At 33.9% G+C, this 13,313-nt stretch overlaps 1 protein-coding gene across 1 annotated transcript; it reads right to left on the reverse strand.

Annotated features, from left to right (window-relative positions):
• Positions 1-2,849: 2,849 nt before the first annotated feature.
• Positions 2,850-3,426, reverse strand: LOC131028037 (major allergen Pru ar 1-like). The gene is made up of 2 exons (XM_057958154.1): positions 3,246-3,426; positions 2,850-3,154 (listed from the first exon to the last, which is right to left on the reverse strand). Exons 1-2 carry the CDS (start codon positions 3,424-3,426, stop codon positions 2,850-2,852), a joined length of 486 nt encoding a protein of 161 aa, XP_057814137.1.
• Positions 3,427-13,313: the final 9,887 nt, after the last annotated feature.

Raw genomic sequence — 13,313 nt, forward strand, 5'->3', positions numbered from 1 at the left:
CTCTGTTTCAGATTTTGGTCCTATTGATGAGGTTGATTCTTCCTATGTTGATAATTTAGATTTTGAGGAGAACTTTGGGCATTTGAACTTGGGGATTCTCATATGTGACCCCGTTCTTGAGCCTTGCATTTCATCTCCTTCTATTGATATCACACCACCTATTGCACCTAATGATGTAGCTAGTGTGACAGTTTTGCCTTCTTATGATTCAGTGCAACAGGATATTTCATGTCTTCCAGCTTCAGTTGATTGGGATGCCTACTTGACAGACATTGCAGGTTTGTTTGTGGACTCCTACATTGTAGATTTGGGAGACATCATTCATGACATTCATCTTCTCTTTGATGAAGACAATCCTTCTTTGATTGTTGTGAGGGATCACTCTAACCCTCTTGTGCATTCTCTACATGATCAATCTTTAGAGGTTGACATGATTGTGGATACTTTTGTACAACACTTGGAGGAGGTCTCTTTATCTTTTGAGGAGACATATGAGTCTTTGGATATTGTTCTACATTCATCTCCACTAGATCTTGGAGTGCCTTTTTCAGCAGTGTGGCACAGTTTACCACCTTTGGAGAGGGTACCTTTCAGCATCGACATGGGGACACTTGAGCAGTTTTTCAGAGATTCCTTTCATCATGAGTATTTTTGCTTCATCTTCCCTTCATGGTCAGGGAGACTTTTTGGATGCACCTTTGGTTTTCTTTGTTCCTAAGGGGAGGAATGTTGTTTGACGTTCATGGAGCAGTTTCTTCATTCATCTTCGAGCTTCTATCATTGGTGCAGATACCAGATTGAGGGGGGGCTTCCTAGTCTCTCTTCTTCTTCTATCATATGGGGGGGAATTTTTCCTCACATGGGGTTTTGTCCTTCACATACTTCTATGAGAGTTCTTTGTATCTAGTTTTCATCTCTCTTTTGGGGGAGGGTTTTTTCCCATTGGGTTTTCTCTCTTTCCCCACTTTGTGAGAGATTTTCCTTGAATTGGTTTTCATGCATTTGCATTTGTACATGGGTACCTAACATGGCCTCGTAGCCGGGACCCATCTTGCATTGCTTAGTTGCATTGTAGACTTAAGTGCATTCCCCGAAGTTGCACTTAAGGGGGGGTGTTGGTGTAAATAATTATTCATCATGGATATTATTACACCTTACTTAAGTTTACTTATGATAATGCATTTCATAGTAGTTTGGGTATGAGACACTTGGGTGTTTGTGCCACATTGGGATAGTGTGTGTAGGAGAATTTCCACCTTTTATGGTGTGATCTTGTTGTTACACTCCACATTCAGTGGGTGATCCACCTCATGTGGAATATTATATTGTTTCTCCTACCTACCCACACCTATTTTCTACCTACCCTTGTTTCTTATTGAGCCACATGTCATGTTTGTGTGCTCACATATCCATATAGTATTGCTTATATAAGCAGGCTCATATTCATTGTATGGAACAACGATTGGTGATCCAGTTGATCAGTATTTTCATCTTGATAGATTACAGTTTATTTCTATCATATATTTTGTCTCTCTTATTTGTGCTTTCCATTGCCTCTTGATCTTGGCAAAATCTCACAGATCTAGATATGGAGTACTATAAAGATGATCATTTTGTATTATTCATTCTAGAGCATACTTACTCATAACTTATATATTATATTATAGTTACATTATTTTGAAAATAAAGGGAGTTAACATAGGAAGGTCAGTAATGCTAATAAATTCAAGAGTACAAACTTAGGAATTGAATGTGAAACTAATATGGAAGTTCTAAAAAAATATATAACAGATTATAGAAAAATATCCAATAATTATGCAAATTTAATGTGACTAATTATATTTATACATCATCCATTAGTTATAGATTTCTACTTGGATTTTTATCATACTAAAATTTATACTTCTATTTAAGGATGAAAGATACTATTGTAGCATCATAAATTGTAACCTTGTACAAATCACATTAGATTTTTGTGCCTCTACTTTAGCATGTCCCATCCTGGTTCTCTCCTAAGTCCATTTTGGCCCATTTTACTTTAAATTTTATGTCACCTAGTTGCATGGATGAGTGGATCCCATTCTGAAACCATGCTCTCTTAAATCTAGCCTTATTTGCCTTGTTTTGGGAGGATAAGGGTGCTTGGAATGCCATTTATTTGGATAAACTAATCGTGTTGATTTGTCTATTACGAATTAATATCTATTAATGCTCGCTCTTATCTTTAATTTTGTTGATAAAGTAGTTTCGAATTGTTTGTGTAATAAGATATTGGGATTTTATTTAGCAGCTGCTACATGTACAGCATGAAATGTGTGTACTACCCATACTAAAGGGCCATCAAATATTGCTTATGAAAAGATCGGCATTGCCTCATGTGTTGAGAGCTTAAAGAAACAACGGGCGATCATAAATTTGGGATGTACAACGAAAAAGAGTGTCCAGTGATAGGAACTGGATCATTGATATAATTTCTTGAACAGACATCACTCACAAAAAACACAAAAATTGAAACAAATGACTGATCGTATTTACCAAAGGAAAAATAAACAAATCATGTTTAAATATGAAACTGAAGATAAATTTCTAGTTAAATATTAAAGCCCATGGACATCGAAATATAACATCACAGTACAGCTTACAGTGATTACTTTCCTTGTAAGAAAGAAACCTTCGGTACGGAAACTCTCCCCATCGAGAGAAGAAGCCCTATGTGAATCTAGAACGGTGATACAGTGCATAACGGAGAAGCACTTCATGTATTATTCGGCGAAAATACTTGAAGACAGAAGTAAGCCATATAAATGAAGCAGGTATACCACTGACCATTATTGAAGAGGCGAAGTACGTCATGCGTTATATAAAGTGGGGTTAGCGATGACATAAGCTTCCATCTTTTTAAACAGAGCAGTGAGCTGGGCTTTCATGGCCTCAAGTTTGGCTTCCTCTTGAGCAACGCCAGGGAGAGTGTCAAAGTTGCAGATATGACTCACAACGCTTCCACCCCCTGCTTTTGGACTCACCTTCAGCGTGAACTGGGCAGATGCCAAATTCTTTCCCAGCTCCCCTCCCTCTATGTCGGTGTAGCTGTATATTAACTTCTCTTCGTCAACAACGTCCACGCGCTCCTTCACATAGCTAAACTCCGTCGCGCCTGTACTAACACATTCATATCAAACTCAAAATATATCCTTTTTAAGTAAATGTTTCTAAGGGTAACTAAGGAATAGATGTCGTATACATACCAGGGGTGAAGTTGATTTGCTTGATGCTGCCGAGCCCCCCGTTGCCCTCAAGAAATGTGACTCCTGCGCAAAGCTCTGGTATTTCTCTGGCAATGAGATCATGATCTTTCACCAGTGCATTCCACAATCTCTTTGCTTCCACTACAGACTCAGTTTCTATGGTTACTGTTCCAGCCACCATCTTGTTTATCTCTAGAAATTTACACTAAATTTCTTATGGTTATTCAAACAATTTGTGTGTTATGAACATGGACTGGTAGGTATTTATATACGTAATAAGGGGTACTAGTCATTTGGTTAATACGAATATCAAGATGGATATGCTTAGTTGATTTAAGTCGACAAAACTTGGGAATCGTACGCGACTCTTTTTCTCCGGTTTGATATTCTAAACCCAGAATATCTTGTTGTCATGTCAAGCCAGCCATGACAAAACGAATCTAAGCCGGTTTACTTATTTGTATCGACGGATCTATCCGTATCATCTCGCCTGATCCATAGTTACATTTCCGAGGCATTATCATAGTTGTTTATGACTAAAGGAGTTGACCAGGTCTTAATCGACTAGATCTTTTGTCACAAAAAATAGTCAATATTAATGCATTCTACGAACTTGGAGGGAAAGAACTGATTTTGAGTCCTTGTATTTTGCCTCAAAATTTGTGTTGTCATATTTTTATAATTCACATTGGAATTGTAAAAGATTTAACTTATAAAAGATATTGTATGTATAAATTAATTCTAAGTAATGATTTATTATAGATTATTTGGAGAATATTCATGATATATTCATTGAGAGAATAATTAATGTATAAATATTACTTCACTTTAAACATTGATTGTACAATTGATTGCTATATTTAGTTTTTGTTCTAAGTTGTTTAATTAGTCCATTTAAGGATTTGACAAAGAGGAAATCACCCTATATTGCTTGTTACTCAAGGGTGTTAGTGGATACGATCAACCTCTATCTTCCATGTCCAAAAAACAAGGTGAACATCTAATTCTTGCTACAAATATTTGATAGCACTTTGCTTCAAGTTCAATTTGTCTAAGTCAATCATCATGTAATAAAATAGAGTCAATCATATTTCATCTAACCCATCTAGTTTGAATTTAGAGTACAAAATTGACCGTCTAATTTTTTTGAGGATAAATCAGTTTCAATTTTAGCATTTTCCCAACACATTTAATGACATTGAATTTTGATTTATAATGAAAAGTTATGATCAAAATTGTTAACATCCATTTATCAACCACCAAATCAGCTATGTATTTTCATTTATGTTAATTTCTCAAAGGTATTAATATTTCATCCATGGTTTTGATTATTGCGAGTCATGCAACTAAGCAGCTAATCAAAGATGTTTGTAAGGGCCACTCCCAGTATTTGCATTTCAAAATATCAAGTTGAATTTCTAATTGTGGGTGCACGATTTATAAAGCCTTCTAGATTAATTTTATTTTCCTCAAGATAATTATCATGTAGTAACTTAGGTTTTTTTATGTAATATTTTTTGATATAGTTTTATTTTAGAGGATACAATTGACCCTCTTAAATTTTTGAGAATGAAACGATTTGGATTTCATCATTCTTTCAGCAGACCAAGGAATGGGTAGTTCTAATTTTCATTCAAGTCATTATCAAAATTATCTATGACTATTTTTTTTACTTCTGATAGTTCATGGCTGAAGTGGTATTTTTATCTTTTCCCTAGAGCTAAGAACCAATCGAGTAGACTTGAACCCAAGACCTCCCATTTAGGAGGCTCACAACTCACCACTATGTTGTGGAATCATCCCCCAGTCTATGCCTATTTAGACTTCTAAATTTTAAAGATTAAATTATTACATTAATCTTAGGTTTTACCAAATCTACTACATGATTTATTGTGAGATTTTGCCAAGATCAAGAGGTAATGGAAAGCACAAATAAGAGAGACAAAATATATGATAGAAATAAACTGTAATCTATCAAGATGAAAATACTGATCAACTGGATCACCAATCGTTGTTCCATACAATGAATATGAGCCTGCTTATATAAGCAAGACTATATGGATATGTGAGCACACAAACATGACATGTGGCTCAATAAGAAACAAGGGTAGGTAGAAAATAGGTGTGGGTAGGTAGGAGAAACAATATAATATTCCACATGAGGTGGATCACCCACTGAATGTGGAGTGTAACAACAAGATCACACCATAAAAGGTGGAAATTCTCCTACACACACCATCCCAATGTGGCACAAACACCCAAGTGTCTCATACCCAAACTACTATGAAATGCATTATCCTAAGTAAACTTAAGTAAGGTGTAATAATATCCATGATGAATAATTATTTACACCAACACCCCCCCTAAAGTGCAACTTAGGGGAATGCACTAAAGTCTACAATGCAACTAAGCAATGCAAGATGGGTCCCAACTACGAGACCATGTTAGGTACCCATGTACAAATGCAAATGCATGCAAAAAAATGCAAGGAAATCTCTCACAAAGCGGGGAAAGAGAGAAAAAACCCTCCCCCAAAAGAGAGATGAAAACCATGTATAAAGAACTCTCATAGAAGTATGTGAGGACAAAACCCCGTGTGAGGAAAAAGTCCCCCCCATATGAGAGAAGAAGAAGAGAGACTAGGAAGCCCCTCCTCAATCTAGAATCTGCACCAATGATAGAAGCTCGAAGATGAATGAAGAAACTGATCCATGAACATCGAACAACATTCCTCCCCTTAGGAAGAAACAAAACCAAAGGTGTATCCATGAAGTCTCCCCAACCATGAAGGGAAGATGAAGCAAAATACTCATGATGAAAGGAATCTCTAAAAACTGCTCAAGTGTCCCCATGTCAATGCTGAAAGGTACCCCCTCCAAAGGTGGTAAACTGTGCCACACTACTGAAAAAGGCACTCCAAGATCTAGTGGAGATGAATGTAGAACAATATCCAAAGACTCATATGTCTCCTCAAAAGATAAAGAGACCTCCTCCAAAGGTTGTACAAAAGTATCCACAATCATGTCAACCTCTAAAGATTGATCATGTAGAGAATGCCCAAGAGGGTTAGAGTTATCCCTCGCAACAATCAAAGAAGGATCATCTTCACCAAAGAGAAGATGAATGTCATGAATGGTGTCTCCCAAATCTGCAATGTAGGAGTCCACAAATAAACCTGCAATGTCTGTCAAGTAGGCATCCCAATGAACTGAAGCTGGAAGACATGAAATATCCTACTGCACTGAATCATAAGAAGGCAAAACTATCTCACTAGCTGCATCATCAGGTGCAATAGGTGGTGTGATATCAATAAAAGGAGATTAAATGCAAGGCTCAAGAACGGGGTCACATGTGAGTATCCCCAAGTTCAAATGCCCAAAGTTCTCCTCAAAATTTGAATCATCAACATAGGAAGAGCCAACCTTATCAATAGGACCAAAATCTGAAAAAGAGTACAATCAAGATGCATGATCAACCACCCCAGTCGCAATGATAGCTCCACTCTCCAAGTCTCTAATGATAACTAAATCATGTGTGAACTCCACATTCTCCCTAGTTGCCCCATGTGTGATTTGATAGACAGAAAGAAGATTATTTGTCAAGTGGGGTACATACAACACATCATTGAAGGAGTTATCCCCAATGGCAATAGATCCTTTCCCAATCATATCCATGTATGTATGATTTCCCATCAAAATTTGCGGCATGTCACAAGGCTCAAATGTAGAAAACATAGACTGCGAAGATGCCATATGATGAGAAGCCCCTGAATCTAGAAGCCATCTCCCTGAATCATGACTTGTAGTAGCACAAAGAGCTTGTCCCTTTCCTTTATCTGTCCCAAAAGAGTGATCCTTTCCTTTATCCTTGGAAGAAGAAGCCAATGTAGACATTCTAGAAGGTAGGTTGAGTCTATTCTTCTCAAGAAGATTCTTCAACTCATCAATATCCTTCTTATAACAATTATGTTCATCATGTCCTGACTTCTTGCAATATCCACAAAAAAGATTGTCCTTATATGATTTCCTCTTAGGTGAGAATAGTGAATCACCTTTTTGTGGAGAGGAAGATTGTGCTCCATCTTGTTGTGGTTTAGACTTAGGTTGCTTTTGATTCTTGTGGTTTCCTTGATTACTTTGATTCCCTTTGTTAGCCACCAAAGCTTGTGACTTTGAAGATTTGAGAATCCCCATCCTGGTCAACTTAGATTGCTCAAGTATCAACATCTCCGTGAATGAATCAAATGAGGGAGAAGTGTATGAGGAATCTTGAGCTAGCCTATGGGTGTGAAAGCTAGATACAAAGGCTGCATACACTGAAGGAAGCTTGTCCAACAAGTTATAAACCAATTGAGCATCCTTTTTATCAATTCCACAATCCTTTAGCTTTTCTCTTCACTTAGTTGCTTTTGTGACATAATCTTGGATTGTATCAAAATCCTTGGGATCCAAAGTTGTGAGTTCACTATCAAGCTTGTAGCCCTTAATCTCATCAACTTGACCATACAATTTCTTAAAAATATCCCAAGCCTCTTTAATTGTTGTACACTTATCAATGTGAAAAATGAGGTCATCTGATACATACTTTCTAAGAGTTCCAAGTGCCATAGCATTCTTAGTAAGCCATTCAATTTGAGCATTATGATCAGCCTTAGGATTAGGTGGTGTTGTAATAGTTTCATTTACATAATGAATGAGTCCTTTTTCCATTAGTTTACTCCATGCCTTAATCTTCCATGATGCATAATTATGAGGAGTTAAAAGTGGAAATTTAGGTGAACCCATAGCACCAAAATGAAAAAACACAAGATAGAGAGAGGCACAAGCACACAAGACACCCCCCCAAAATACTCAATCAAGAAATCCCCCCAAAATGGTGATTTTGGCACTTTATACTTAGTGCGTATACAATGGGCCACTTCCAAAACAAGGCAAAGTGGACTTCTGATTTCAATTTACAACTTCTCAAAATGAGACCTAAGAGACTTCAACAAATACTGCTAGTGATCTAAACTGAGATCCAAGCAAAATGCAAGTACCCAATATGCCAAAAATGGCCAAATACTGAAAGTACAATTTCTACTTAAAGTCACTGCAAACAGATGGCAGATTATGAAAGTAGATGCAAAAATATGCACTTTAAAAAAAGATGGCACCTGAAAAGGAGTCCATATGAGCCCAAATGAAGCCTCTAAAGTTGTAAAAATTGGGATTTCACGATTTCTGAAAAACCTATATCCAAAAATCAGAAAAATCCTGCACCACTGTGCAGATAGCAAAATTCTACCCCAAAACAAAAAACATTGCTAAAAAAAATGAGTCCGGATGAGTGAGATATCGCTATTTGAAAAATGCCTGCAAAATTATAATTTCTGGAAAATTTCCGCCGCAGCGTCAAACTTCAAATGGCTCTAGATTTGGCCTTCAAAGTTCGATTTGAATGAAACAAAAGGCAAAAGTTACTTTCTTGGATCTTCTCAATCCAATGTTGACCTCAGATTTGACCTAACAAGCTCCAATAAAAACTTGCAATAGAAAGCTCCAAAATGCAAACCCCAAATAGCATCAAATTTCTCTTAATTAGCAAACCAATGACACTCTAATGGCTCTGATACCATGTGAGATTTTGCCAAGATCAAGAGGCAATGGAAAGCACAAATAAGAGAGACAAAATATATGATAGAAATAAACTGTATTCTATCAAGATGAAAATACTGATCAACTGGATCATTAATTGATACATACAATAAATATGAGCCTGGTTATATAGGCAAGGCTATATGGATATGTGAGCACACAAACATGACATGTGGCTCAATAAGAAACAAGGGTAGGTAGGAAATAGGTGTGGGTGGGTAGGAGAAACAATATAATAGTCCACATGATGTGGATCACCCACTAAATGTGGAGTGCAACAACAAGATCAACACCACAAAAGGTGGAAATTCTCCTACACACACTATCCCAATGTGGCACAAACACCTAAGTGTCTCATACCCAAACTACTATGAAATGCATTTCCTAAGTAAACTTAAGTAAGGTGTAATAATATCTATGATGAATAATTATTTACACCAATATTTATTGTATCTCTAAATTAATTTGATTTAATTTGATTTGTTTACATAACAATGGAATATAAATTGAGTAAATAAATTGATTTTATTTATTTTATTTTAATAAACTCACATTATTTTAAATTTCCTAATATTTCACCTTAGAGATTATTTCTTTGACATTAAAGCTCAAATTAATATTTATTTATTTATTTCAAATATTATTAGTTTTTTGATGCATCCTTCTTATTTGTTACTCATTGTTACATATTTTCATTGGCATATGGGTTACCTTTTTAAGGTATTTATTTGATGATTACCTAGTGAAAATTGTGTACTTTATATTTCATCAATTATCATTTCTTCTCCTCTGAGTTTACATTTTTCTCTATTTGTAAATCTCTCATTGATTTCACATGTTCCTAAATTTGGTGACATGTAGTCCATGCATCTATAACACTGTAGTATCAAGTTCTACTTTTGATGGGGATACATTTTATACATTGGTTCTATCATTTTTTATATTAAAAATATTCTCAATCATAATTCATTTGAGATTTTAAAAATCATGTAGAGTATTTTATATAGGTCAAATAAAGCAATGAACATATAAATCATCTAAATATGCAATATGATAAAGACCATTTTGTAATATTCATGATCGGCCATGATCACTCATTAATTAATTATTAAATTATATTACATGATGATGTCTTATTTTGAAAATAAAGGGACATCACATATGAGTATGACTAGTGCCAATAAATTCAAGAGTTAAATGTGAAACTACTATGAAAGTTCTTAAAAATTATAATAGATTTTAGAAAGCTTTCAAAAATTTAAGCATGTTTAATGTTACCAATGTCATATATACATCATCATTAGTAACAAAGTTCTATCTAGTTTTTTATCATAATAAAATTTATATTTCTATTGAAGGATGAAAGATATTATGTTGAATGAAACTTGTAGCGTAGACTTTAATACTAATACTTACATATCAAACTAGCATACCCTTAAGATAAAATATACAAAATATATATCCAAATAAATAAAAGTTAAAGAAAAGGAGATAATTATTTTTGTCTTGTTTTTTATTAAGATAAATGGGTTTTACTGGGACTCGAAACCTAAATCCATCCAAAAATTAAACACAGTAACCAGAGTCTAACTAGCTGTTAAACAACAATAGAAACAGGGGAATCAACCCAAAACAACAAACCACAAAAAATAGACCTAAACAAGACGCACAAGAAAAACAAACTAAGAAAGAGCTTTCATAAGCTCAACATTCTTCTAGATCACTTTATTATTAATCTCCTGGAGTTCCTCCATAATGAACCTTGAAGTACCTTTTTCTTGATGTTTGCTCTTGGTCTCGCTAAAAGGTCCAATGGATGCTTGCACCTCATGGTTCATCTTAGCCAAGTTGATATCTAGGGATCTCTCAGCTCTGATTGTCTCCTCCTTCTGCATGGCAATTTCCTCATTAACTCTTTTGAGGTCCTTGACACTATTATGCATGGCTTCTTAAAATAATTTAGTTTAATATCTCTTTTTTCAGAAGTTATTTCCTATACATAGGTTAGTTTATTTTATGAAAAAACAAGAGGCTTTATATGCCAATGTAAATTAATAAAAAAATCATCCAATGATTTTAATAGTATATTTTCTATGTTATTCTTTATCTTTAAAACTGGATTAGTCTCATTTTATCTATGTTGGTTCTATGATTCTTAACATTGTTTTAGAGTCTATACTAGTTATAATTTTTTCCTTATCCTTGCGGGTTTTCTAGGTTGCTCTCCAATCCTTTAGTTTTCATAGTTTTTTTTTATTCTGATTTGTAAGGGTTTCGTGTCATTCCTCCACTTTTATTATTTGAAAACATGGTGTCAGAGTGTTGCATATAGATATGATTGTGTATTGGAGTAATATGTTGAAGATCTTCTCTTAGACACTCAAAAAGAAGACTGATCATTTTAAGTTAAATTTCATTGATGAATAATTGAATTTTAAACTTGTGAGGACACAAACCAATCATATAATTACTATCAAGTATGCAATATACCCCTAAATTTATTGATTCAAATCTAATAATAAAGTTAAAAGGATGCACTCTTATAAGTTATTAATAAATAAAATGTGTAGTATTTTTCTTGATTTTTTTTTAAACTAATAATAAAGTTAGTAGATTTGGTATCATCAAAATACTATAGTTGAAATAATTAATTCTATTTTTTCCTTATTTTCATATGTACATCTTAAATGCTAGTTTGTGTGAGTTATGTTATTTATAGAGGAAATGTATCATCTATAGCTAGCTTCTCAGTTGTTCATAATTTATTGCATGTGAAAAACCTTTCATATTTGTTTCCCTTAGAAAATGGGAATTTTTTTTCTTGTCGGCATACTTGATGTATCTATATTTGGTTCATATAATTTTGTGTACAAAAATAAAATTGGTTGATGTTCTCTCATATATTAGAGAAGGGACTATTTCCATAGTACTAGAGGAGGATCTTAACAAAGTCAAAGATGTGGATTCTCAATGGAAAGATATTTTCTCATGTGAAACATTGAGGAAACATTTAAAACACATGTGAAGGAGATGTAGAAATTTGAAGGAAATTTAATATCTCATTGTTCAAGGAGAATGGAAACACTTCATTTTCTCTTATGTTGTTTAGAGCTTTGTGGATTCTACAATTAAGATATCTACTAATAAAGTAAATTTTGTGTTTGTTACTTGATCAACAAGGATTACTGAAGATACCTGATGAAAGTCTCTAGAAGGGTGATATTCAACTCTTACAATATTCAATTTTTTTTATATAGAGATAATAAAGGGTGATATTACTTTATTACATTGTAAGTTAGATTGCAATAAATTAGTTTATTAGTATTTTAGGGGGAATTTATTCTTATAAGATATAATGGGAGAGGCTTGAACTTTCACATAATATCCATAACATTAAGAATAGGAGTGTCACAAGGAGTGACAACATGCATAAAATAGACCAACTAAAGAAAAGGATTGAGAACTAGCCGACAACTAGAAATAACTAACAAAACCGGAAACTGAACAACACCAAAAAAACTACATTTCCCACGAAAGGCATTCATAGGGGATAATCAAATGGGATAATGATTTGGAGAAGAGGCATGAGAAATGGTATAATACAAAAATAGGTTAGTTTATTTTACAAGAAAATAAAAGGCTTTATAAGCTAATGCACATAAATGTAAAATTCCTTCAATAAATTGAATAATATTTTTTTTGTAATAAGATTTTATCTATGTTTTCTCTACAATTCTTAATAATTAAGACTAAAATAATTATTTATTTATAAATTTATATCAAACTCATAAAATTGTATTACATACAATAGATGGATACCTATAAGTTATTTCTCCACTTTTCTATTTCTCCACACAAGAGTTACATCAAATTGCATTTCAAATAATTATCTTAAATATGTGAAAATAATCTATTTATAGAAGATGCAAGAGCTCATCTAAGGTAGTTGATTGACATTTATGATATTCCTAGATAACATGAAGCTTAAAATTGAGGGTTCCAATATGAGCATACATATATGCCCAATTTTCTTATTTTATGAGAGAAAATGTCAACACAGTCCACTTGTCCTTTTTTATTTTTAAATAGATAGATGATGGCTCTATTTTTACATTATTTTGATAATGTGATGTGGTAAAAAATTAGGGTTTTCACCGTTAAGTGTGATCAAACAACTAAATGTTTCTTAGGGACTAATTACATTAGGGAAAGATAGGAATTTGATATATCAAACCTAATAGATCTAGATTCTAATTAGATTCCAAGGGTTTTAGGTGTGCCTCTTCTTTCCCTTGAGTTGAATTTGATTTGAATTTGTTGAAGATACTGAACTTAGGTTAAATGTGTATAAATTAAAGAGATCAAGAATAAACAGTTACCTACAGTCATCAAACGGAGCCATGAACCCAAATTTGAGAAATATTTTGAATGT

The sequence above is a fragment of the Cryptomeria japonica genome, chromosome 2, assembly GCF_030272615.1.
Source record: "Cryptomeria japonica chromosome 2, Sugi_1.0, whole genome shotgun sequence".
Classification (NCBI taxonomy): domain Eukaryota; kingdom Viridiplantae; phylum Streptophyta; class Pinopsida; order Cupressales; family Cupressaceae; genus Cryptomeria; species Cryptomeria japonica.

Excerpts from the sequence above, each read along its gene's own strand:
- LOC131028037 (XM_057958154.1), bottom strand. The coding sequence starts at position 3,426 with ATGGTGGCTGGAACAGTAACCATAGAAACTGAGTCTGTAGTGGAAGCA. Across the intron at positions 3,155-3,245 it reads GCAAATCAACTTCACCCCTG|GCGCGACGGAGTTTAGCTAT; the intron begins GTATGTATACGA and ends GTGTTAGTACAG.